Source organism: Nelusetta ayraudi, unplaced genomic scaffold, assembly GCF_046127955.1.
Source record: "Nelusetta ayraudi isolate G7.1 ecotype Tasmania unplaced genomic scaffold, CSIRO-AGI_Nayr_v1 ptg000084l, whole genome shotgun sequence".
NCBI lineage: Eukaryota > Metazoa > Chordata > Actinopteri > Tetraodontiformes > Monacanthidae > Nelusetta > Nelusetta ayraudi.
In genome coordinates, this window is record NW_027466134.1 from 4,999,519 (window position 1) to 5,027,514 (window position 27,996).

The following is a 27,996-nucleotide window of genomic DNA, read 5'->3' on the forward strand; positions in this document are numbered from 1 at the left end:
TGGGGGGGGGGGGGGCGTGTTGGAGGCAAGAAGGGTCTAAAAATAGCGCGCGGGGAAATGTAAGGATGATGACGTGCATCATCCCCCCTAAAAAATGAAAAAAATGTGATGCACCATTTATGTGGGTTTGAGGTGGTGTGTGTGTGTGTGTGTGTGTGTGTGTGTGTGAGAGAGCGAGAGAGAGAGCGAGCGATGTGATGTGGTGAGAGCTTTGCATTTCAAAAGACGCGCGCGAGTCAAAGTAAAACCGGAGGTAAGATTAAAAAAATAATATAATAATAATAAAATGAAAAATAAAAAAAAATGAAATGGAAAAAAAGCAGCGTGATGGAGCTCGAGCTCAGGTGTGTGACGAACCTCCGTCCGTCTCCCTGGCGAGTCTGAAAGAGACCCGGATTAACATCACCACCCCCCCACCACCCCTTTTTTTTTTTTTTTTTTTTTTTTACCGAGGGACGACAGGGGGTCTGGAGGAGAGAGAGAGAGAGAGAGAGAGAGAGAGAGAGAGAGTGTGTGTGTGAGAGAGAGCTGAAGACAGGGGGGAGAGAGAGAGAGAGAGCTGAAGAGAGGGGAGAGAGAGAGAGGGGGGAGAGAGAGAGAGAGAGAGAGAGAGAGAGAGAGAGAGAGAGAGAGAGAGAGGCGCTCACTGGTCGGGCCACTCTGCCGACGACACACTCACTCACGCGCCGCCAACAACAACAAGCCGTCAACCTGTGGATAAGCGTGCGCACGGACCCTCCCTCCCTCCATCCCTCCCTCTCTCCCATCGCAGAGGCTCATTCATTCAGGGAACCCGCATGAACCGGGACCGGGGTCGCGGTTCGGATCGGTTCGGTTCCCCCGGCGGCGGCGGCGGAGGAAGAGGAGGAAGAGGAGGAGGGGAGCAAGCGGAAAGTTGAGGGGCCCCTCTCGCACCTCCTCATTAAATGGCCCCGGCATGGAGGAGGAGGAGGTGCCACTCGGAGGAGCCAAGAGCGCTGGAGGAGGAGGAGGAGGTGGAGGTGGAGGTGGTGGTGGTGGAGGAGGAGGAGGAGGTGGAGGGAGGAGGAAGAAGAAGAAGGGTCGCCGCCCGGCGAGGGGGGTCTCCACCTCCACCTGCACCTCCACCAGCAGCAGCAGCGAGCTGGGCAGGGGCGAGCTGGAGCTGCTCTTCCAGAGCTACAACCTGAAGCTGGAGCAGACCTCCACCCTCAAGGCGCTGGCGGTGCTCATCGTGGCCGCCTCGGCGCTGTCGCTCAGCGAGCTGCTGTCGAGCCCGCGCCTCACCTTGCCCAAGGGCTCGTACCCGGTGCACTGCGTGGTCTTCCTCTCGCTCTTCATCGTCACCAACGTCAAGTACCTGCAGGTGACGCAGCTGCAGCAGATCGCCAAGCTGGCGCTGCTCTTCAGCTTCACCTTCGCGCTGCTCTGCTGCCCCTTCCCGCTGGTGCTGGGCGCGTCCGAGCCCGCCGCCGCCGGCAGCACCGCCGCCGCCGCTGCCGGAGCCCCCGAGCAAGGCATGTGGCAGCTCATGCTCGTCACGCTGGTGGCGTACGTGCTGCTGCCGGTGCGGACGCTGCTGGCGGTGCTCTTCGGCGTCATGCTGGCCGCGTCCCATTTCGTGGTGATCGCCGCGTCGCTCACCGGCAGGAAGCAGAGTTTGATGTGGAGACCGGTACGTAACCATGCCATTGCCATGCGATGCAGAACGCCCACACTCGCACGCGCGCGGACACACGTTTAGTTATTTATTTGTTTATTTATTTTTTTAACGCGATTAATCGGTAATTGATAATCGGTTGTCGAGAACGCGCTGATGCTGAGTTACTTTTTTTTTTTTATTTGCGGAGTTTACTTGTGATTCAACTTGAATAAAACACACAAACAATAAAACACACGCTCGCACGTTTTTAATCGCGATTAATCGATAGTCGATTGTCGAAAACACGCTGATGCTGAGTTGTTTTTTTAAAATTATTATTTGCGGAGTTTACTTGTGATTAAACTTGAATAAAAAACACAAAAAAACACACAAACAATAACACACACACACACACACACACACACACACACACACACACACACACACACACACACACATACACATGGGGGGGTGGGGGGCGGGGGGGTTGCTGCACAGTGGCTTCTACAATGTGACAGAGGTGCCGCAGCAGATGGATGGAGAAGGAGAAAGTACATCATGGGATATGAAGAAAACATGTTGCTATAATGTCAATGTAAAATGAACCAAAGCAAAGTTGCAACAAAATCAGTGTCTTTCAAGCTCCCACAGTGTTTTAGCTCTTGAACGCTAAAAAGCTTAAAGGGCCGCATATGGCCCCCGGGCCATAGTTTGCCCATTCCTGGTGTGGACACTGCTGCATCTGAGATCACCTGCACGAGCGCAGCAGTCCTTCAGTCTGGGATGCTGATGGGTTTCTTTGGTTCACACGAACGACAGGTGCGTTGTCATCGGCACTTGTGTACATTTGATCCAAACTCTTGTCGCGCTATTAGAAACAAACTGGCCACTGGTGGGATTATTAGCTTTCTTATTTCATTATTGTTATTAGAAAAAAATGTTCTTACCGAGGTCTGTCTGTCTACCTATCTATCTATCTATCTATCTATCTATCTATTTATCTATCTATCTATCTATCTATCTATCCTACTGCATAGAAGCATTATTTATAAAGCAGCCTGCTGGATTAGCATCAGACCTTTGATTTTTAAAGTAGGGCAGTGAGTCACTGAAAGCTCTTTATCCAAATCGAAGCGTTGGTGTGGTCATTTCATACGATCAATAACCAATAGAGCGACCTGACCCCGGCTTTTGTTCTACAAGTCACCTCAGATGTGCCACCACACCGCGCTGGCTGTGATTCCTACCGTTTAATCCCTCCCATGGATTAATGGAGATTTGTGACATCTAGCTCCTGACATTTCTCCTCTGGTCCGTGCGCAGCTGGTGGCCAACGCGATGCTGTTCACCAGCGTCAACCTGTCGGGGGTTTTCGTGAGGATTCTAACCGAGCGAACCCAGAGGAAAGTCTTCCTGCAAGCCCGCAACTGCATTGAGGAGAGACTGCGGCTGGAGGACGAGAATGAGAAACAGGTGAGACGTGAATCCACATGAAAATAATCTACCTATCTATCTATCTATCTATCTATCTATCTATATAATCACACCAACACATGTCACGATCCGTGGCAGGAAACGTGACAAAAAAAAGGTGGTCACACGTGGCTGAGATGATCAATATTAATGTATTTAATAGATCAGGCTTTAAGGAGAAAGAAACCAATCTCACCAGACATAATCTACAAAACGAAAACAAGAGTAGACTGTAAACAAGCCCCCCCCCTGAGCTGAGTGCGAGTCCAGAGGCTGGAGTCCGGAGAGAGGCTGCTGGTGCTGAGCACAGCTCGTTCAGCAGGGCCCGTGACCACACCCATACCAAGCCAGGTGTGCCAAGCACCCGGCACTTAGAGGAACCTCCTCCATCCGTCACACACACCACATCACCTTCATATTGGGGACTTAGTTGAGCAAAACATAGTTTTCGGATCATTTAAACCAGAATTCAGACTCGGTACCTGAGGCCACTGTTACTGTCAACACTTACAAATAAGATTCCTCAACAAACCAGCACTAAACTCCGTGAGTCCAAACTGCTCCAATAAACTGCAAATTATCGCCAAATTGTACGAGAGACCAACCAGATGATAACGATACAAACTATTGAACCAAAAAGTTATTAAACAATTAAACACTTTGGTGCAAATGCTTCTCCAATGTGCCACATTGTTTACGTTTTAAATTGCAGATGATTCGGCAACTAAATCTTCATTGTCAGGTTGAGTTCAGTCTCTAAGGTTCTCAGGTGCTTATCTAATCACAGGATGTGTACTTGTGAAGTTCAGCTAGCTGGTCTACGGCATCACAGACTCGAGATCTGATTGGCCGTCGCAACTAACTGAGGTGCGTTCACTGACAGCGGCCTGCTGTGTCGCTTCTGCTGGCCTCAGGCAGATTTCATGGCACCTGGCAACACAAGCTAGCTGAAACACGATTGGATAGAAACTCTACCGTAATGTACGACAATGGAAGCAACGCAACCAAGTGGATGTTATATGACGTGACAGACTATGGAGAATAACTTTATTATCCTATTTACGGGAAAATGTACTTCTCTAAGTGTGGCCAGCAAAGAAGGCCTCGCTGGCCCTGACGGCGCCCCCAACTGGTAATTATCCAGCCGATGTCATGTCTCTCTACGGACATTTTTGTCGCACACATTGTCTGCGAGGGTGCACACGTGCACGCCCCTAGCACCTGTTCCTTGCAGATTAGATGCCGCCGCTGCTGCTGCTGCTGTGTTTACCTGCCACAGTAACGGGCTTCCCTTCTGACAGGTAATTACACAAGCAGATTCCTTTCATGGCCTTGCCGCTCCGCTAAAAGGTCACCGTTTAGCTGAGTGGACACAAAACACACATACGGACACAGATAGGAATCTGGGCGCTGGCTCGCCGGGAAACAAACTGATTTCAGATTTTGGAAAGCGACCCCGGTCCAAGCAGGCCGTCGCTTATCGCCAGAGCAGGGTTTCCTTTTACCTTTAGCCCCGATCCATAGGCTGTCATTGATTCTTCAATATGTAGGGAGCACAATTGACTTCCCGGTTCAATAGCAATCTCCGCTCTGCCAGTTGGTGGTCTCATTTGATTCTTGTGATGAGATGGGTACAAAGGTGCAGTACAACAGCAGGTCTTCTGTTTGGTGCTCTGGTGCAAGTGTCCTCACGCTAGTCACTGAAGTCAGCCGTTGGTTACTATGCCTCTGTTGTTGCTAGCGCTCAGCTAACTTGGGTATATTTACTTTTGCAAGAAAATGTCAACGAACATGCTTTGTCCCTTTTTAAAAATAAAGAAATTGAAAAACTGAAATTGGCAATTGGCAATTGTGCTACTCGTGGAAACATTTTGTTACTGTCCTGTAATATCGTGGGAGCTCTTTTCATTTCTACGTCCCTCTTTTCCAAAAAACTGCAAGAATTGCCAGTGTTGCTGGGCATTTGAGTCTATAAGTAGCACACATTCATGAATGTTTTTGACATCATGAACATCAGTCATTCAATTTAGCTTGGTTACTAAAACAATATACGCATGCGGTTCTCTGCAAAGAGCTGGAATTCCCATCGCCGGTGTTATGACTCTTTCTCAAGCTGCTCTCCACGACAGGTCACGAACAAAAGCATCGGTTGTGTTTGAATAAGTGTATGATGTGAAAGTGTTGAAAGGAAACAACAATAGAGGCCGGCCTTGCTGCCTTTATGTGTCCGACTCAATCTCTCTGTAGCAGCGCTCGGCCGAGCGTCCCGATGATTCATCGCACATTCACAAGCACTTGACGTGCCGCTGCAGTTTGACTCTGTGATGCTCCGGCTGGGAGTCGCTAATACTACAACTTACCTCGGGCTGTTGCTGACCTCATTATTATGTCTATTATATCTTCTTCTTCTTCTTTTTCTTCTTCTTCTTCTTCTTCAGAATTTGGATTTAGAGCAAATTGTAAATCCTAAATTAATATTGGACCATCCTTTTTATGTTGCCCAGTCCAAAACCATGAGTGATCTTACAGCTTTTCCGCCTTCTTTACCTACGAAACAGTTTTCATTCATAGTGAGAGTAGGTTAGCGTAAGCAAAAACTTCTCTGCCGCGGGTGGCAGTTCTGAAGTCACCACCACTCTCCTCCTCCTCTCCTCTCCTCTCCTCTCCTCTCCTCTCCTCTCCTCCGCTCGAACCCTCACCCTCCTCAGGAGCGCCTGCTGATGAGTCTGCTGCCCAGGAACGTTGCCATGGAGATGAAGGAGGACTTCCTGAAGCCACCGGAGCGGATCTTCCACAAGATTTACATCCAGCGTCACGACAATGTCAGGTATACCAGGCTCTCTGAGGGGGGCGTCTGCCGTCTCCTCCGCCCATCTCGTTTTGCATTTGTCATTGAAAGATGGTCTGTAGCTGCCACTAAGAACAGGTGTGGGAAAACTACGGCCTGGGGGCCACACGCGGCCCGTTAAGCTTTTCAATCTGGTCCGCCAAACTCGAAAAAATTATATTAATAGTCAGTAAGTCATAAAATTGCAGTATTTCATCCATGTTTTATTTTATTTTTTTATTGTTTTCAGAGTGATTTCAATAAAGAGCTAAACACCCTGGTGGGGCTTCGACATGAAAGCAACATTTTGGTTATGAATTGGAGGTTGGACTCGACTGGCTTGAGGTCATGTTCAGAGTGGATTGCACTGCACAGGTTGGTTTGTCTGAACCTGAATTCTGAGCCTGAACTTCACAAAAAATATTGACGTCCGTTAGACTGGCAGACACCAAACCAATAAAACCCAATTTATCACTTTTGCCGAATTCCAAGTGAGTGTGAGGAGAATCTTTTGACCCGGCGAGTAACTGAGTCTGAAGCTCTTCCGGTCGGCTTTGAAATAATCCTTTGCTTCACAATCCTGCCTGTAGAGTTTATCCTCTCTTTTTTACCCCGGCAGCCATCTCTGTTGCTCTTGTAATAAGCAGTGTGAGAACCTGGCTGACTTTGAGCTAATTATATTCCGACGAGGCCGTGAAGAGAGCTGGAGTGCTGGAGTGTGGGAGTGAAGGGCGAGGCAGCGTGTCAACAGCACTCCCGTGGAGAGACACTCCTCCCCACTCGCTCTTCCTCCCCTCCACCCGCCGCGCTCCCACACTCAGCCGCTACTCTGCACCTCGTCTCACTACCGCTGGCTGTCGCTCCACCAAGTCACACGTCTGTGGTCATTGGGAGTAAAGAGCTAAACACCGTGGGGCTTCAAAGACACACATTTTCAGTTGACATTGAGTGTTGCCAAAGCTTGCCCATGCCTGCCGTGGACAGTTAGCCAGTTCATTGCAGGGCCACATAGAAAGACAGAGATTCCAATTGACCTCAACCTGGAGAGAACCCAGCAGATGCAGGGAGAACCTGGAGAGAACCCAGCAGACGCAGGGAAAACATGCAATGATCCTCGGAGAAAGACCAATCTCCAGTGCTGCAACACTATATAGTTCACACTCTTGTCACTGCAATGTGACGGCAAACTATATTCAGCCGTGCAGACAAAACCACCACTCCACCATTCAATGCCATCGTTTGCTCACCTGCCCTGAGCCCGTATTCTGTCTGAGAGAGTCAGTGAAGATCCATAACACCTTGTTCATAACATCTTTCCCTCTTCTCTGAGCAAATTAATCAGATGTCAAGTGCTGCTCGTCACCTTTCCCATAACCACTACAGCAGCCATTTAGATGGAGTTCAGTTATCGTTGCCTTGAAGGACACTTTGTCCTGTCAGGGTTGGAGTTCTCTTGAATCTGATGAGATGTGTGAATATTTGCAGTGAGGAATGGAATGAATTTTTGTAAAAAAAAAAATCTGTACAATGTAGTAACAGTCTGTCACTTCTCAAGCTCAAGAATGAAATATGTGTGCCTCTCTCTCCTGTCAGCATCCTGTTTGCAGACATTGTGGGCTTCACCAGTCTGGCTTCTCAGTGCACTGCTCAGGAACTGGTCAAACTGCTCAACGAACTCTTTGGGAAGTTTGATGAACTAGCAACCGTAAGTCTTTGTACCAATTCATCTGTGTGTGTGTGTGTGTGTGTGTGTGTGTGTGTGTGAATAATATTGTGGGAGTGACAGACCGAGACACGCATGCAGCCCGATTCAAAATCCTTTCATCAACGTATCTTCTTGTGAGCCACAGAAGGCGTGGAGCAATAGACTATCATAACTATGAAAAAGTGTTGTAATATGATATAATATAATATAATATAATATAATATAATATAACTGTGAATATAATTGTGAAGAAAAGGCAAATGTTCACCATCCAAAAGGGTAATGATAAAAAATTATAATTTGTGTGTGTATTTATATATACATATATATATATATATATATATATATATATATATATATATATATATATATATATATATATATATACATACTGTATATATATTATACATGCCTTTTTCCTTGATTTAAATGTTAAAGTTATATAGTATAAACCCTTTTTGCACAGCATGAGGCTGAGAAATCTCTTTCCACTAGATTTGCACATCCACACGCAGCTTTAGTACACACACACACACACACACACACACACACACACACACACACACACACACACACACACACACACACCAGTCACATGATCAATGGGATTATCCCCGTTCTGTTCTGAATCTCAGCAATCAGTTTTCTGGCCTCACATGGAGGGGAAAACGCAAGATAGGCTTCTTCAGTTCAGCTTGAATATTTGCACAGTGCTGTGTCTTAACAAATTATCTCAGTGGACCTCATGCTTCACAGATTCAAAGCATGTGGATCCTGACTGGCAAAAAAGAGGGGACAGACAGAGAACCAGGAGAAGAGAGTGCAGAGTGACAGTGAGGACTAATAGTCGCAGCGTCAGGTGTTATTGCAGATGGTGCGTTTTAGTAATAATTGTGTCAGCGGGTGTCAAGCAGCCCATAGTGACCTTTGTCACATGTCCAGCTCCAGGGGGAGCAAAACAAAAGACCTGGCTGCTCCATCAGAGGTGATGCTGCTGATGGAGCAGCCTCAGATTATTGGTTTTCCAGATTGAAGTAGGCTTGGATGTCCAGTGGATCCGTAACCCGGTAATTTGGGTTCTGCGCCTTCTTCCAGATGTTTCTCCCTGATTCTGGTATTTTCCACTTGGCTGGTTGGATGGTTGGTTAGGTGGAGACTGATATGGAACTGACTGTCACTTGATGTTGAAGATCAGGGCTGTGGATAACTTGGCCAAGGCAATGAGGATGAAAGGGCGCCGTCATCAGCATATTGAAGCTCAATGAGGTGGAGGAGCCGCTGAGGTTGAAGAGCATGTGCAGGACTGGAATCCTACGAGGCGGAATTAGCAAGCATTTACATTATTTTCACATAACACTGCTCTCAGTAAAAAAACAAATACAATGAAAATGTAAAATAATTAAATTTCCATTGTCCAGTGGTGCGACTAAAGGTCTATAGAAGAGCAATGCTTTCAGTGAAGGTGAGGGTTGACCACTCTAGCTCATGGTCCTCTACCAGAGGAGAAGTTGACTCTGGTTGAGTGATGGAGGTGATGGATTTCAAGATTTCAAGATTTGTGAATAGTTGGCTGTCAAGAGGTTTGGGCTCCTGAGAAGCCTCATTATTGTGTTGAAAAAAAGTTTTGTTGTGTTGTTTTTTTTCCTCTTTCAGTAAAAGGTTTTATCCTCCCTGACTGCATTTTCATATATTTTAAGACACGTCGAGAGTCAAGAAATATTTTTTTTTAATTCCCAAGTGTTGTGATTGGAGCTGGTTTTCCTGGGGAAAAAAAAGTAGTTTTTTTTTAATTATTATTATTTTTTTTACAGTGGCTATGAATCAAGTGTTGTACACAATAAGCCTGAAATACTACTGAGGTTTTAATCTGATACGGAGGATCCTGAAAACATTTTAGATTGCAGCGTCTTTCACTCCCGCTCCCTCTCCTGAGCTGCCAGTGAACTACAGTGGCCTGCGGACCCAAACTGGATACCTCGTCCACCTTCTTCTTCGTTGGTTTACTTGAGGATGCCAGCAGTCACCCTGTTTAGGAAATTCTCTGTCAGGCAGCTGGATTGTCCACACCAGGCTTCTGTAGAAATATAACTGGGAGCAATATTCTTGCTCTATGTATAAGAACCATTCAAAGGGTAGGAAAACTGTCCACTTCATTAATGTATTTATCGGCAGCACATCACACTTTTACCAATATAAAAATCCCAAATCAAGCCAAATATGACACACTTGACCTTCAACGAGGTCTGACTTACCTTCACACAGGCACTGCTAATGTAAAGACTGAGAGCAGATTGAAGATCCACTTCTTCATGCAGACAAACTGCAGTTTCCTCCAAAAGAGCACGCGGATGCCTCTCCTCCCAAGACACGCGCTCACCGTCACTTCATCATTTCTCACTCATTTATCCTCCCTCTCCTTTGCTCACCAACATACACACACACACACACACACACACACACACACACACACACACACACACACACACACACACACACAGTTTCTCTTGCTATAGTACCGGGATAATCATCCACGTTGTGAATTCTCATATCCTCCCACGCCAGAATCTTTCCGCTCCCGTGAGCAGAACAGCAGCGCGGCTCCGTCTCCTCTCTTCTCATCTCCGCCTCTTACCCTGCAGTTGTCATGATCCCTTGTGTACACGTGCGTGTTGTGTTGTGTGCGCACATGTGTGTGTGTGTGTGTGTGTGTTTGTCACTCAAAGGTAGCCCGCAGGCGAAGCTTTGTAGGGTCCACCATTACAGTTTTCTGACGACTGCGAGTGATACGGTGCCAAATGGAAACCCTTTGCACACAGACGCACCAAAGAAGCTGCACCGTGTCAGCACGCAACCCAGCTGTTGTTTGTGTCTTCAGAAAGGTGTGTGTGTGTGTGTGTGTGTGTGTGTTCCTGTGGTGTGGTGTGTGTGTGTAGGTCTGATTAGCGCAAAGTTTTGTGCACGGTGCCCGCTGTGACAAATAGCTGGTCTGTCTGGGAACGTGTGGGCGGGATTCTACTTCAAGAGCATATCGGAGCAATTAGAGTTGGCCTCATCTCTCCAACACACACACACGGCACTGCCAGAACACACATCCATCAGCTTTACAAGAGCAAGAATGGTAATACATCCGTCAGTAGCTGAAACAGAAGTAGGAAAAGTGAAAGAAAGCTGAAGATTTTCAACGTTCAGACAAAAAAAAAAAAAAGCTTCAGTTGATGGATGCACAAACGGTCCACTTCCTGATTCTGATTCAGCTCCACAAAGAATCTCAGTCATCCTTTGTTTTTCCAAGAGAAACCGATCCCTCACGTTTGGCCTTTTTTGGCGGAGGAAAAGCATTAAATGTAGAGGGCCGGATTCACAGGGAAAGGAGAGCGGCGGTAAATGATGCCGTTTGCTGTTGACGGTGCTGCGCCTGCAAACGCCACACACACAACAACACATTCAGAAATACGCCACCTTCAGGAGTCAGAGCGTCACTGCGGCCCAGCAACTCGGCTGCAGTTTGCTCACCAATACTGGGCACCGCATACTGAATTACTGGGATATATATATATATATATATATACATATATATATATATATATGTATGTATATATATATATACATACATACATACATACACTTTATATAAAGAAATCTCAAAGTGCTACAAGAAGCATAAAACCTAATATAGACTGAGAACAAAGAGGCATAAAAGATGTAAAACCTGCTGTAAGACATCGTTATAAAAAAAAAACACACACACAACCCGAGCAATGAGACATAAAAAGACATAAAACCTAATGTAAAGCATATTTAGTAAAAAAAACAACAACAACAAAAACAACACAACCAGGTCAATGAGACATATTAAAAAATAAATAAATACATTTTAAAAAGCCAAGGAAAGGCCTTTGTGAAAACGAAAGTCTTTAGGCCACTTTAGGCCATAATAATGACACCTGAAAAAAATTCAAATAAATGTCTCGACTGTTGTCAAGTCTTAAAATATATGAGAATGAATGAGACACTGGACCAGCCTGTTTCAATTGCAGCACATCTCTCACATTGTTGTGTTTGCTGGTGTCAGAGTTGGACTGACATGCATGTGTGTGTGTGTCCAGGAGAACCACTGCAGGAGGATCAAGATCCTGGGGGACTGTTACTACTGTGTGTCAGGACTGACCCAGCCCAAGGCAGACCATGCCCACTGCTGTGTGGAAATGGGACTGGACATGATTGACACCATCGCGTAAGTCACACTCAGACACAAACAACCTCACAAAATAATCCAAATTTCAGAAATGACAAGTGATAAAACAATTCATATACAAAAGAGAGTTGCATGGATGGAGTGTGTTGGTGAGCCTCCTCACAGCAGAGAAAACTGCATCCTGGGACATGTAGAAGACATGTTGCTTCAATGTCTATAGAATTACAACAAAACATCCGTATTTTATCTGAAGTCCCTGTCAGCAAACCATCAGATTGATCTCCCCCTGCGTCTGTGACGGTTGTGTCGTGTCCTCTGCTGGTTGCAGCTCCGTGGTGGAGGCGACGGAGGTGGACCTGAACATGCGTGTGGGCCTGCACACAGGACGGGTGCTGTGCGGCGTCCTGGGCCTCAGGAAGTGGCAGTACGACGTCTGGTCCAACGATGTCACGCTGGCAAACGTGATGGAGGCCGGAGGGCTGCCTGGGTCAGTGCTGACCCACACCCTGGCCCATCCATGTTCTTTTACTGCTGTGTATTGGGACAATAACAGATAGACGGAGTGATTGACAAACAGCAACAGTGAAATTAGCATCATGACTCTCATGCTGTGTATCAAATCAGGCTCTGCATCCTTGAAGTACGCATTTTGAAAGGAAGTTGTGTCATAGCACTGCGCAAAGGCTCCTCCCAATTCCCAAAAGTCCTCAGGACGCTCCAAATGTATCCCATGATGCTTTGCGTGCTGCTGCAAAGCATCATGGGATCCTGGGAAGTCAGCTGAAATTAGCGCCATCTACTGGCAAAGACACTTCATATAAATTTAAGTTTTGAAATTTCACATACAATGTTCAGTTTTAACATCGGGTGTTTATTTATTTGAACATCCAACGCCATCGTTAGCTGGCGAACCAATGGTTAGCTTGATGCTATGAAAATGTCACTTCCGGGGTTGGCCAGCAGGAGGGAACGGCGGTGACACAACCAGGAAACACGCCGAAGGCTAGACCGTCCCGTGTGGTTACCGGGGAGGCGGGGTTTGGTCCGTCCTTCTAGGCCGGGTCCTCTGAGGACGCTTCCTTCAGACGGAGGATGCTCTGTTCGAAGGGTGCAGACCCTGAATTGAGACACAGCACCAGTGTCAGATTTTCTGCATTGCTTTCTGCCCGTCCGTCTTCAGCAAGGTGCACATCACGAGAACCACCCTGGAGTGCTTGAACGGGGACTACGAGGTGGAGCCAGGCTTCGGCCACCAGAGGCACAGCTTCCTCCAGAAGCATCACATTGAGACCTTCTTCATCGTGCCCTCACACCGACGCAAGGTGCGTCTGTCTGAGCCCCCCAGCAGCAGGAGCTGTCGCTCCGTCTGTGTGTGGTGACGACGGGCTTGACGGAGTCCATGTGGAGAGTCAGAAGCCTTTAGGAGACAGTAATGCAACATAGGCGTACAGCACATGCAATAGAAGTTGAGGCGCTACTCCTGCTTGGTGTTTGAAGAAAATTAAAATAGAATTTAATGAGATGGGAAATAAGTATATTTGAAATAGATTAAAAAAAAAATAGTGACAAGATGTTTTCAGAGTTGCTGTTCAACATCTGCTGTACATGCAACACACTGTTCAATGTCACTGTTGCATAAACACACAAATGCATGCATGTAAAAATGAAAAATATATTGTCAGTGTTGCAAAATTACAGTGCAGCCTCCTCTAACGCTGCTTAGTCTTAGATTTATTTTCATGTTTTTTCCTTAAAAACGCAGTTTGAAAATGAAAAGCTGGTCACAAGAACACCATTTTCTTTCTGCCGAAGTTCAGTTTTTTTAGGTACTGACACGAGTACAAAGAAGAAAAAGACGGTGGAAATTTTAACCAGGGCTCTTGTGAAGGTGACGCAGGTCAGGTGTTTCCTGCATCCTCTGCAACCTCAGCGCTGCATCTCTCCTCCTTGTCTTTCCAGATCTTTCCGGGTCTCATTCTGTCCGACATCAAGCCGGCCAAGAGGATGAAGTTCAAGACCGTGTGCTACCTGCTGGTGCAGCTCATGCACTGTCGCAAGATGTTCAAAGCCGAGATCCCCTTTTCCAACGTCATGACCTGCGAGGATGACGACAAGGTGTGTGTGTGTGTGTGAACGACCGATGGTGCCGCTTCAAAGAAAGCGGTTGCGACAACTGTGTTTGTGTAACGAGGAAAGAAGAAAAAAAAAAAATCCCTCCCTCGCTGCGTCTGTGAGCCCGTTCGTGACGGCTTGAAATCCCGCATGGATAAATAATCTCTTTTTCACTCGCGCAGGCACGCACGCACGCACACACACACACACACACACACACACACACACACGCACACACACACACACACACACACACACCCAGTAATCTGGATTTCTAGATTTGCGGCATAAGTCCTGCAGTTCAGTGCACGGCAGCGACTTGTTGAAAAGTGAGCCCTGTGGAAACGGATATTATGAGCAACTTGTCACAGAAATGCACTCCTCATAATCTCCCGAAAGTCTGGGATAAAATGTGCAGTTAGTTTGTGCGGTGCGTTCATCATGTATGTTTCACCGTATTCCACGCAGCGCTTCCTATGTCTCCTGATGTTTTTTTTTTGAGATTAAGCCGGGATGAAAGCCACGATGTGTCGAGTCGGTTACAGTGTCGGCCGCAGTGCTGCGGCTCGCTGCTGCAGTGCTACTGCTGTGTGGTCTGTGGCTGTGTGACCGCTGGTGCCGTGCAAGCTGCCATGTTGTTGTTGTACGTTGCCTGTTGCCCGTGGGCCGTCCGGGCTGTTTGTACCCAGTGAAAAGCTTGACTGCGACTGCTTGTTCTCACATCAGAGAGTCGCGTTGGACACAGTGGCTGCGTTTCCATCACCCTTAGAATTGCGCAAAACCTAAATATGGCAATAAAAAACTTGAAAGAAATTGGAAAAAACCTTGAGAACAATTTAGTGACAAGAAGTCACTAAATGACGTCATCGTCTAATTTGCATAATTGACAATTTGCACTTGATCGCAACGTAATGACACCAGGAAAAGTCGCTAGATTTGTCGCTAGTCGCTTTTGACAAAAACAAAAAAGTCGCTACGGGGAGAATAGCGACTTTTTGGGGGGGAGAAAGTCGCCAAGTTGGCAACACTGCTCTGCATCAGCTTTGTCTGTTTCAACAGAGACATTTTGGGGCAATTAGGGCAGCCAATAGGAGACGTTCTGAGGCAATGAGGGCAGCCAATAGGAGACGTTCTGGGGCAATGAGGGTAGCCAATAGGAGACGTTCTGAGGCAAAAAAAAACAGTTTGCGGGCCTGATCCGGCCCACGGGCCGTATGTTTGACACCCCTGCTTGAGAGGGTGCAGCAGCCTCTCAAGGTGACACCTGTAGGGTGGAAGACTCTCATTCCCCGACGACATCTTCACAAACCTAGAAAACCGGTCGACCAATCAGACGGGCCGGGGCCTCTGCACAGATTGACTGTTGTCTTTTCCCCTCCCGGTGGCTCAGAGGAGAGCCCTGCGGACGGCGTCGGAGAAGCTGAGGAGCCGGACATCCTTCTCAGCCACGGCCGTGCAGCACTCACCAGCCACCAGGGTCAACCGGTACATCGGAAGGCTGATCGAGGCACGGCAAACTGAGTCCGAGACAACAGACCTCAACTACTTCACCCTGTTTTACAGAAACAGAGAGCGGGAGTGCAAGGTGAGAGTGGCAGCAGCAGCAGAAGGCAGGGCAGGCAGTTCACAGTCGGTTGTGTACATGTATACATTAAGCGTCGACTTTCCTCACTGCGCCTGATTCCCACTGTGAATCTGCTCTCCCTTCTTCTCACGTTCTCCCTCCCCGTCTCCCTCTGTCGCACGCTCTTGTTCTATGATGTGTGTGTGTGTGTGTGTGTGTGTGTGTGTGTGTGTGTGTGTGTGTGGGAGAGGGGGTGGGAATGAAGATAATGATTTGGGAAAGTCTGATAGCTACACGTGATATCATTCTGCACTGTGTGCGTGGGCAGAGTCTCAAAGGAGGCTGAGAACAGGGACCGGCGTGTGCACGCAGCGCCGAGCACGCCGAGCCACGTTTATGACAGTGAAGGGTTTTTTTTCTGTGCGTGTGTAAATCTAAACATCCAAAATAAAGCAGAAGAGGGGGGGGGGGGAATGTCCATGAAAACCAGTGAGGTTTGTTGAATTTCCAGGAGTTTTTCCAACGGAAGTCAGAATTCAGAGATGATTTCTTTTCTTTCCTCCCAGTACAACCAGTCGGACGACGACCACTTCACCAGTGCAGTGGTGCTGTCCCTGATCCTGGCTGTGCTCTTTGGCTTTATCTATCTGCTGATGATTCCACAGTATGTGTGCGCGCTTGTATGATCTGATTGGATTGATCCGGCGCGAGGCTCCTCTCATCCTGCCGCGTTCTCTTGACTTCTCAGGGGAGTGATTGTGTTGCTGCTGCTCGTGCTGTGCGTGTGTTTCCACGTGGCCTGTGTCATGTACCTGCACCTGACCAGCATCCAGGTAGGGCTCGTGACCTTGACTCTCAATGTCAGTTCCACACCTCCACACGACTCTTAGTGAAGAACTCTGACGTTTGTTTTTCACGCTGGTAACAAGAAAGCAGAAGCTATAGTTGCTAACAAACAAACAAACAAACAAACAAACAAACAAACACAATTAGTGAAGGAGAAGCAAATTCAGCCATGTCAAGAATTAGACACAAGCCTTGCATGCGCCATGTCAAACAATGTGACTCCGAGTTCTTTTCCTAACACTGTCACTACAAAATACACTGCTCGATGCTAGGGCTAGCCTGGTTGCTAGCCTGATAAGTTAGCAGCCTAATCAGTGAAAACTTCTGTTAACCTAAATGCTCTGCCTGGTCTATTGAACTGAATTACCAGACGGAAGATCTGCTCATACTGACCTGCTGTTTGCATACACGCTTTTCCCTGTAAAGTTGCAAAACAATATTTAAAAATAGTTTACGTCGTTTTTTTGTAATTAATGCTAGCATCAATGTTTTCATTGATGTTCTTTTTTTCCCATTCTTAGTGTAAAATACATTTGTACTTGCACTGTTGTTTATATTTGACAGTCAGATTAAATGACCATCATGATCCTTTGCTGTAATATGGTGTCCACACCCCTTGTGTGAATCAACGTGGTGTCAAACTACGTAGAAGTATCATCATGTGCTTTTCAAGCCCCCCTCCAACAGACCTGCATTTAATGAGCTTTGCCCCAGAATTAAACTCATTGCCTCTCTTCCTGTGGCTAATGTTGCGTTTGAAATGCTATTGAGGTGTATTGAACAATTCGCCAAGTTCCGTGCCTTTGGTTTTTAGTGCCAACCGGGCTGCCTCACCATCCAGATTCGAACTGTGCTCTGCATCTTCCTGGTCCTCATAACCTACTCTGTCACGCAGGCGTGTGTGGTGAGTGTCGCTGGAACCATTGCACACTGTCACACACAGTCAAATCAAACAAAATGTCAATCAAACAACAATAGAGTGGCGTCACACTGAAACCACAACATGTCGTAGATAACTGGGACACATTTAAAAAAAAGAAACAAGGCGGAAAAAATAAAAATAAAATATTGGAAGGGTATAAAATGAAAAAACAAACAAACAAGATATTTACATCTTGTGAACAGAATAATTAATAGCATAACAGTAGAAAACCTACAGAGCTGTATTTTTTTGTTTTTTTGTAGTATTTTTACTCCAAATTAAGGACAGTGATGATCGACCTTGGTTTCGTATACTGTAACATTTTAAAAGTCTTTATTTATTTATTTTTTTTATTTTGAAATTCCATTTGCCCCTTCCGCTCCGCAGGTGATGTGCGTTCCCTGGGGGAACTTTGGCTCCAACGTCAGCAGCTCCTTGGAAGACGTGGCAGTCGATGGGAACAACACAGGAGTTCCCAGCGCTTGCCCCAACATGGCGTACGCCTTGCTGTCGTGCGTGGCGGGCACCCTCACGCTGGTACCTTATCTCCACGTGTCCTCGTTCCCCAAGACCATCCTGCTTCTTCTGCTGTCGGTCACCTACACCGTCATCATGGAAACCAGCGGCTATCGACAAGCTGTGAGGTGAGACGGAGCTGCTCGACACTCGTCATCCCCTACATGCTGTTGTTTGCTTTGTCTGCTGTTGCAGTCCAGACCGAATCAACCGAGACCAAGACATGATCAAGACTAGAGAGTATCTTTTTTCTTTCTTTCTTTTTTCTTTTTTTCTTTTATTCTTTTTCTTTCTTTTTTTCTTTCTTTTTTCTTTTTATTCTTTTTCCTTTTTTTCTCTTTTTTCTTCTTTCTTTTTTCACCTTTTTTTCTTTTTTATTTCTTTATTATTTTTTTTTCTTTTTCTTTCCTAAAAAAAGAAAAAAAAGAAAAAAGACTGGAGAGTCTCGAGATCCAGATGAAACCAAGACCACTCTCCAGTACTGCAACACAAGTTACTTTTGTTCATTTGTCTGTAGGCAAACATTCTATTGACAGTCACGAGAAAGTGAACAATGACTTTAAAACAGGCACCGTCTGCTGTTTTGTGCTTGTGTGTTTTTTCCAGCGGAGGCTTCCTACACATGCGGAGTTACGATCCTGTCCTGGCTGTCCTGCTGTTTTGTGGAGCTCTCGCTCTTCATTCAAGGCAGCTGGACCTCAAGCTGCGGCTGGACTACCTGTGGGCTACTCAGGTATTCTGTTCCCTCTTAAATACATCAACCCTGCCAATCCCCTCTCATATAATCTCCACCTTTGTAAACTGGATGAGTCACTAATCACAGATCAATCAATCACATTTATTTTTTATTTTATAATTTGACCATTAGGAAATTTGCCTAAAAGCTCCACAGAACCTACAATAATATTTATTCAAATTAAGCATTCAGAAATGTTGCATCATCCATTTTGTGAATTATTTGAGTCTCCACTGTAACTAGTTGATCTACCTTGTTGGGTTTAATCGACAAATATAACTTGGAATCGTCTGCATAGCGGTTGAGACTAATGCTGGGCTTTCTAATGATATTACCAAGCGGTAACATGTAAATTTTAAAGGGAATTGGACCAAGAACAGACCCTTGAGGGTCTCCATAACCAACTCTTGTATGTTCTGACTGGTAATTATGGACATGAACCAATGAAACCATGACACCAATGTAAGGCTTCATCTTTGATGCCAATAACATCCTGTGGTCTTCTCAGAAGAACGGTGCCATCAACTATCAAATGCAGCCGTGAGATCCAGAAGAACTAAGACAGATAGAAGACCACTGTGTGATGGCCATCAGGAGACTATCACCCACCTTTAGCTGTGCAGCCTCAGTGCTGTGATCATTCCTAAAAACCTGACTGAAACACATCAGATCGGTCGTTGTCACTGAGCTGCCTGGCAACGATTTCCTCTAAAGTCTTAAGACAGAAACAGAGTGTTGGAGATTGGCCTATAATTAGAGAAGACGCTTGTATTGGGTTTTAATTACGGTGAAGGATTGCGGAACATTATAATAGTAATAAAACCATTAATAATGAACGGTGTTACCTCCTTGAAAGATTTAGTTGGAATTGGGTCCAACTGACAGGCGGTGGACTCTGCAGAGGAGATGACAGAGTTCATTTCAGAGAGTCCAGTTTGCTCAGACTCTCCAGATCTGCAGGTGTAAGGAATCCCAGTGGATTAGATCCAGAATATAATCTCAAATGTTGTAGATCAGGTGAGGGGGTGGGGGGTGGGGGTGCAAACTTTTTGACTGGTGGAGCCACAGTGGGTTCTAAAATTAGACTGAGGGGGCCGGAGCAGCAGCAGATGGATGGAGTGTTTTGGTGAGCCACCAAATAGGAGGAAACAATACATTAATTAATTCATTAATTAATTCATTCATTCATTCATTCATTCATCTTCTAAACCCACTCATTCCTATTCAGGGTCCCAGGGCTCGGCTGGAGCCTCTCCCAACTGTCTTAGGGCGAAGGCAGGGTGACACCCTGGACAAGTCGCCAGTTCATCGCAGGGCCACATAGAGGAAACAATATATGATGGTGTATGGAGAAAGCATGTTGCTTTAATGTCAGCGTCAGTGTCTATGAAGCCCCAGCAGGGTGTTTAGCTCTTTATTGAAGTGACTCTTAAAGCACTGAAAAATGGATGAAATACAGCTATTCTATGACTTACTGACTATTAATATCATTTCTTGAAGTTCGTCGGGCCACATGTGGCACCCAAATTGCACAAAGCTGCTCTCTAGCGCCCCCTGCAAACACAAAAAAACACTGAACCCGAGTGAATGAATTGAATCAGAAGTAAGAAGTTATTCTTACTGGAACAAACTTTTATTGTAAGTGTGTGTTTAAGCAATTTAAATCATATTCTATAAGCAGAGTCTTTGGTATTATATGACGTATTGTTATTTATAGTGTTTCACCCTTTAGTGCTTCTGCATTTGCATCTCAATGAATTGACTTTCTATTTTTAGGCTGCGGTGATCTTTTTTTTTTTTTTTTTGAAACGTTATCTCCCTCTAGTGATAACGACCAGCAATTACAGGCTCCGTCCGAGTTTGGAACCATCGGGACGTCTCCACGTGCGATCATGACGGTGACGCTGCTGAACCATCACTTCTGACCTGTGTGACTCCTTTCCAGGCAGAAGAGGAGAGAGGTGACATGGAGAAGGTGAAGTTGGACAACAAGAGAATCCTCTTCAACCTGCTCCCGGCTCACGTGGCTCAGCACTTCCTGATGTCCAACCCCAGGAACATGGTGAGCGTGTGCAGACAGAGGAGAGGAAAGTCAGTGCTTTGTCCCCAAGGTGGGAGTCACGCTTTAATAACGGGGACGCCTAAGCTCCAGGCTTTGGGACGGTTTGACAGCAATGAGTTCAAACTTTAGGATTTTGACCTTGCGACCGGCTGTTGTTGCGCAGTGAAAACACAAAGCAGAGACGAGGAACTTTTATTTTTCATGGCCATCAAATCACATCAGTGGATCTGATGTCGTTGTCAGTCGCTCTCAATATTTCTTTATATCATGGCATTAATGCGAGAAACCCAAGACCCTTCAGAGGGTCACGTGACCTGTTGGCATAGAGCAGTGTTTCTCAACTAGTGGCTTGTGACCCAAAAGCGGGTCTCGGACCTATTATGACTGGGTCGCGGCTTTTGAAAATTAAAATTAAAATTCATATATTTATCGAGAAAATGTTCATTTATTTTTCAGCATCAATTCGATTCTATTCACTAATTTCAATCGTTTTATTGACTGGACATGATACAAAGTGGTGCTGATGTTTAACACAGGGCTGGTTGTTAAATAGAGTCATTTATCTTTTTGTCATGTACTACGATTTATGAATATGAATGAAAAAGTCATGCTGAGCTTATCATTCATCCATCAGTGGGTTAGGCTTCCAGACAGAGCAGTGGGGGGGGGGGGGGGGGGGGCAGGAAGTCAGGAACTTTGTTTCTGGCGTGGAGGTGACCTCTTCTGTACAGCAAGGCTTCCTCTGTTTCCTCTGGGCTAAAGTTCAAGCCTGCACTGTAGTCACAGTGCAGGCTGCAGTGGGACTCGACTCGGCTGCATTCAAAGATTCAGACTTGGATAAAATATCAATAACTATTTGTACATACAAAAATGTGAATAAAAAACACATAGTTTGAAAAAGGAGTAATAATGAATTTCCGACCCCTTTTAACTATTCTTCAGAATATTGCTACACAGATATCTATAGAAACACATGTTACATAAACACCCATATAAACATATAACATACATACATTACATAAAAAATATATATGTATATATTCATTCATTCATTTTCCATACCCGCTTAGTCCCGAGCTCAGGGTCATGGGGCTCTGCTGGAGCCTCTCCCAGCTGTCATAGGGCGAAGGCAGGGGACACCCTGGACAAGTCGCCAGTTCATCGCAGGGCCACATAGAGACAAAGACTCACATGCACACCTACAGACAATTTAGAGTGTTCAGTTGACCTCACATGCATGTTTATGGAGTGTGGGAGGAAGCCGGAGAACCCGGAGAGAACCCAGCAGACACAGGGAGAACATGCAAACTCCACACAGAAAGGTCCCAGGTCCGGAATCGGCAGCACTAACCACTGCGCCACCGTGTCGCTATATGTGTATATATATATATATATATATACATATATATATACATATGTATATATACGTATGTATATATATGTATATATATATATATATATGTATACATATATATATATATATACATATATATATATATATATATATATGTATACATACATATATGTATATATATATATATATACATATATATACATACGTATATATACATATGTATATGTATATGTATGTATATGTATATATATATAGAAAACATATTACTATAAAAATAAAACTATACGACAGACATATTCTTATAAATATAAATAACACAATATTGTAGTTGGTTCTGCTGTGGTTGTTTATGATTCCGGGAGTGGCTCCAGGTGGTTTTAGGTAGTTTTAGGTGGTTCTATGGTGGTTCTGTGGTGGTTCTGAGGTGGTTCTAGGCCAGGCATGAGCAAACTACCAAACTGCAAACTATATATTTTTTCCTCCTATGAGGTGGCTCACCAAAACACTGCATCCATCTGCTGCTGCTCCGGCCTCTCTGTCACATCTTTCAACCCATTGTGGCTCCGCCAGTCCAAAAGTTTCCCCCACCTGCTCTCCAACATTTGTGGAATTGGATTGTGGAATCTAACCACTGGGATTCCCTCCGCCTGCAGGATCTCTACTACCAGTCCTACTCTCAGGTCGGCGTGCTCTTTGCATCCATCGCCAACTTCAACGACTTCTACATCGAGCTGGACGGAAACAACATGGGTGTCGAGTGTCTGCGGCTGCTCAACGAGATCATCGCCGACTTTGATGAGGTGCGTTGCTTTTACACGTTTGACCATTGTGACTTAAAGTGAGAATCGCAGCTGCTGCTATTGTGATCACTTCCCTCTGATTCCACCCCCCCAGTTGATGGACAAAGAGTGCTACAGGGACATTGAGAAGATCAAGACTATTGGCAGTACATACATGGCTGCAGTAGGACTGGTTCCCACAGCTGCCTCCAAGGTGCAAATGTACTTGCTATATTTAGACTTTCACTTGTGTGCTTGCGAGGTATTAGCGGCTTTCAAAACTGTTCGGAATGCACTTCTAAAGAGGTCTGGCAATTCCAGTGCTGCTGTTCTCCCGGAATTTGACGTTTTAAAAACGGGCGTCACGTTTCGGTCCACCGATCCTCAGTGGGTCAGCATATTCCACATTCACAACGTTCCTGTAATCTCACAACAAAGGAAGCCCTTTTTCACGCTTTCTGCTAAGACTCTGACGTAAACTCAACAGTTACAGTGGCTGCGTTTCCATTAAGTTTTTTTTTTTTTTTTTGCAGAATAAAAGCGATATTTCCAAAATTTCAACAAACTACATGTCAATTCTCATCCATTCTCGTCCTGCGTGACCTTTGCAATATTCCTCTATATAGATACGTCAAAACCTTTTCGCCGTATTTGAGAGGTTTTTCCAATTTGAGCTGTTTCCATCACCAGGTTTTTATCGCGATATTTAGGTTTTTTGCGCAATTCTAGGAGTCGTGGAAACGCAGCTAGCGGCGGCTTTAAATCAGGTCAAAACCTGTTGCATAGTTTTGAAACCGGCAATCCGTCATTTTTTTTTTTTTCTATATTTGATTGTTTTCTGTTGATTTACAGGCTAAGAAATCCATCACTTCCCATCTGTGCACCGTGTCAGACTTTGCCGTTGAAATGTTTGACGTCCTCGATGCCATCAACTACCAGTCGTACAATGACTTTGTCCTGAGAGTGGGTGAGTGGAAAGACGTAGCACAAACACACGCGGGTCTAAATAAACAGTGGGGAGTGTGGGGTGGGGAAGTCGGGGGTTGAGTTTGACCTATTGCACTGGACGCCATTCACACACAGTGCCGGTAAGTTTGTAGGGAAGTGCATCACAGAAAGTGTTGCGTTACCTCCAGGAAGCTCGTCACAGCGAGACCTGAAGTTCTGAGTTCCATTGTTTTGGGTATCCTGTGGAGAGGCTGCTCCACGAATCCTTGTTTAATTCCAGTGTAGCCTGGGGTATACAGTGCCATCCTGTCTCAAATCTGGGAGGCTCCATGTGTTTTTGTTCTTGGCTCAACCCTTCTTTTTTTTTTTAAAAAAAAATGCTACTTTTGGGAAGTCGTGTAACACAGCACAGAGCTTTGGAACAACAAGTGCAGCCTGGTCCTCACCTCATGTTTCTGAAGACCTGAAAATCAATGGAGAAGTCTGCACTAAAACAGTCAATATATTCAAATGCAGGTACTACCCAGAAAATTGAGCATATCAAGTAAAAGTGGTTTTATTTTGGCAATTTAACATAAAAGATGAAAGCAACAAATTTTATTGAGCCATTCCACGCAAACTGACATCTCAAGGAGTTCCTTGTTGTAACTTTGCTGATTAAGATTTTCATAAAGATTTGACTTTATGTAATATTCTAATTTTCTGAATGTTTGAATTTGAGTTTTTTTTTAAGCTGCAAGACCTGATCAGCAAAATCCAAAGAAGTAAAAACTTCAAATATATTGATTTGCATATTATTATTTTATATAATATGTCACATTCACCTTTTAAGTTGAATTGCAGAAATACTACAACCTTTTCAGGATATTCTAATTCTCTGGGTCGCACCTGTATTAATATAATGGAGTTAGATCAGTTTGTCAAAAGTAATAAAGTTATTGCAGCAGATGTGTCACACAGGTCATCCAGCTGCGTATCCTTTGTTCCTGCTGACTTTTCACACACATTTCCTGTAACCTACTTAGTGCACTCACTGTTAGCATGACCACAACTGGCTTGCTTATGTAATGGCATGTAGTGTTTAGACCTTTCAGCAGGAGTCCATTTCTTGACTGAAGACGACAGTGCCGATGATAAGCTAATTCCTAATGTGATACATTTTCTAAATAATAATCTCACCTGCAGACTTTCTGTTTTATTGTTATTTTTTTAAAATGGTCAAATGGAGCAGCTGTGGCTCAGTTGATAGAGTGGCTGCGAATCGATGGTGGAAGTTTCGTCGGTGCAAATCCCGCCTCCAACTGTCCACATGTCTGAAGTGTCCTTGGGCAAGACACTGCACCCCCGTCGTGGCAGCAGCCACCCACGGGTGTGTGTGAGTGTGTGTGAAGGGGTGAATGAGAGGCCATTGTGCAGAACATTCACAAGTTATTTTTTTAAAAACTGTGAGCATTTTCATTTGTTATTCATATTAATTAATCGGTAATGTACATTTGTCTGTCTTTCAGAGTTACATCCGAGCTGAGGTGTGAAATGTTGTGGGTCTGTCTAGAACAGATTTGTAAATGATCGTTGGCTGAATGCAATTAGATGACACCCGCCTGTCATATTAGTGCAGGAAGGAGCGTATTAGTAAGAACAAAACCATGTGGTTTGCATTCCCTGCAGATGCAACTTTTCTCTATGTTAAAGACCCTCGAACCCCCCGGGGAGGAAAAACCCTGACAGGAAAAAAACGAATGTACAGATTACAACAGCAAGATAGAGATGAATAGTGCAAATGATAATCCCATCGATAAATGAAACATCAAGTCAACCAGATTAGGTTATTTATCGACTATTTTGTGAAAGCGATAAAAGAAAATTCACTGTTAACCATCAGAGGGAGTTTCTTATGCATGCAGACTAGGGTTAGGGATTAGTCTTATGATTGAGTGAGGCTTTAGGGCAGCGTTATGGATTTGGGGACACGGTGCTATGAACATGCCAATGTAATTTCCAGGTATCAACGTGGGACCAGTGGTGGCAGGAGTGATCGGAGCCAGAAGACCTCAGTATGACATCTGGGGGAACACAGTGAATGTAGCCAGTCGGATGGACAGCACCGGAGTGCAGGGGAAGATCCAGGTAGGTGGCGCTGCAGCCCTCTTTACTTTGATCCGAACCCCACAGAAAGAGGAGGTGCACAGACGGACAGGAATCCAAGCGCTTGGAAATGTTTTTGTTCAATCAAACTCACCTGGTGCAGGGTTTCTATTGAAGCCAAGGCAAGGTAGCTTTGTTTATACAGCGCATTTCGTACACAAGGCAACCAAACCAACGAAGAAAAAGGATGTATTCAGGTTTGTGCTCAAAGGCCATCGTAGTTCACTGTCAAGCTCGGGAGAGGGAGGGTACGGAGTCCCTAAGGGCGCTGCAATCTGAAATGCAACCACCAGATGCTGCTGTTTCTTCTTACAAATCTACAAAATTTACACACTTGAGCTTCAAATGGTTTTCTGAGAGGAGTGATTTTTTTGAGTGTGTGATTCTCCTCCAGGTGACAGAGGACGTCCACCGGCTCATTGCCGACCACTACCAGTTCACCTGCCGGGGCCAGGTGAGTGTGAAGGGCAAAGGGCAGATGTTGACGTACTTCCTGGAGGGTCGCAGCGCGCAGGTTGCCAGGTCCTCTCAGAGTCAGGCAGCGGCCGAGCGGCCGTCCAGCGCCTTCGTCCACGGCAGCGTGTGCACCAGGCTGAGCCCGGCACCCTCCGTCACCACCTTCTCCACCATCAGGAACCCCAGCCCGAGTGTGGCCAAGGCCGGCGCCTCCACCAGCACCTCCTCCTCCAGGTACCTGCCCTCCGTCCCCACCGCCATGGTCTGACAGCAGCAGCGCATGGAGGGGTTTGATTTCAACACGCAAACAAAGCCGAGCCCGCTGCCTTTTCTACGTCGGCCGACCTTCTGCGGGGCTCCGTCCGTCCGTCCGTCCGTCCGTCGGAGCGCCGCTTGTTCAACGTGGCACACGGACCCAGGTCTAAGTTTAGGACCGAGATCAAAGCAGTTGGCGAGGTTTCGTTCCATAGGAGGAAATAAGGATAACCACGCCCACAACGCCCACAAGAAGAGAAAAAAAATACTACAGGAAGAACATTTTTATTGAAGTTTTTATTTCAAGTTATAAGTTGAAATTTTGTGAATAAAGTCAAAATTTCGTAAAAAAAGTCAACGTGAAAAAGGCAAAATTTCGTGAAAAAAGTCAACGTGAAAAAAAGACAAAATTTTGTGAATAAAGTCGACGTAAAAAGACGTAATTACAAAATTACGCCCACAACCCTTTTGATTGGTCCCTTGGGTCATCTTGTTGATTTCCCGTCGAGAGCGCGACATGCACCGCCGTCGGTCACTGAGGGAAAATGAATGGCCTAGTAGTAGTTTATACCACAAGCAATTAACAAACTTGGGGGTTTGCCAACTTTGTCATCATGCCGAGTTCTCAACACTGCAAGTGGCCTGGAAAAAAAGCACCAAAATAAAAACACCAAACAATAAAAACATTGAAAACTTCACTTTAAAAAGGAAACACTTTGAAGACTACGATTTGGGCCACAAGAAGAGAAGAAAATACTCCAGGAAGAACATTTATATTGAAGTTTTTATTTCAAGTTTTAAGTTGAAATTTTGTGAATAAAGTCAAAATTTCGTGAAAAAAGTCAACGTGAAAAAGACAAAATTTTGTCAACGTAAAAAGACGAAATTTCCTGAATGAAGTCAAAATTTCACGAATGAAGTCAAAATTTCGCAGAAAGATTTAATATAAAAAAGACAACATTTTGTGAATAAAGTGGAAATTTCGTGAATAAAGTCGACGTTAAAGTGGATGGATGGTGGATTAACCCAGTCACCCACATTTCAAACTGCCTTGTGTATCCCACAAGATTCACAGTCATCTGGAAACTGGCGAAAGCGCGGTTATAATGTTATTCGTACGCACATCCGTATAATCAATACGATTATCCTTCAGTCACCAGAGGTGGCGCACTCGAGGTAGAAGTGAGAGACTTTGCAGCGACCAATCAAAACGAGGTGGGGTGAGTTTAGGGCGTGGTTATCCACGTTTCCTCCCGGGGAAGGAAAAACCTCTGGCCAGGAGGTTCTCCAGGAGGCCCGACTTCCTCGACTTCTCCGTCCGCACTCCTGGCCTGTTTATTGTTCGGCCCCAGCGGGACGTCGTGAACAGGATGCGTGCTGCTGCTCTTCAGAGGAGCTGCTCTCTGCGTCTCCCAGGCCTTCAGACTGGAAACGGCATCCGCACCACCGTCAAGTGTAGCACTCAAGAGAAGTCCTGGAA

The 27,996-nt window shown here is 45.4% G+C and overlaps 1 protein-coding gene across 1 annotated transcript; it reads left to right on the forward strand.

Moving 5' to 3' along the window:
- Nucleotides 1-691: 691 nt before the first annotated feature.
- On the forward strand, nucleotides 692-27,852 carry adcy1a (adenylate cyclase 1a). The gene is made up of 21 exons (XM_076045691.1): nucleotides 692-995; nucleotides 1,032-1,654; nucleotides 2,945-3,094; nucleotides 5,803-5,921; nucleotides 7,515-7,626; nucleotides 11,733-11,860; nucleotides 12,150-12,308; nucleotides 13,002-13,143; nucleotides 13,781-13,936; nucleotides 15,324-15,518; nucleotides 16,064-16,161; nucleotides 16,246-16,330; nucleotides 17,158-17,247; nucleotides 17,653-17,909; nucleotides 18,388-18,514; nucleotides 20,463-20,579; nucleotides 22,587-22,733; nucleotides 22,828-22,926; nucleotides 23,565-23,679; nucleotides 25,663-25,787; nucleotides 26,200-27,852. Exons 1-21 carry the CDS (start codon nucleotides 938-940, stop codon nucleotides 26,527-26,529), a joined length of 3,432 nt encoding a protein of 1,143 aa, XP_075901806.1. The 5' UTR covers nucleotides 692-937; the 3' UTR covers nucleotides 26,530-27,852.
- Nucleotides 27,853-27,996: the final 144 nt, after the last annotated feature.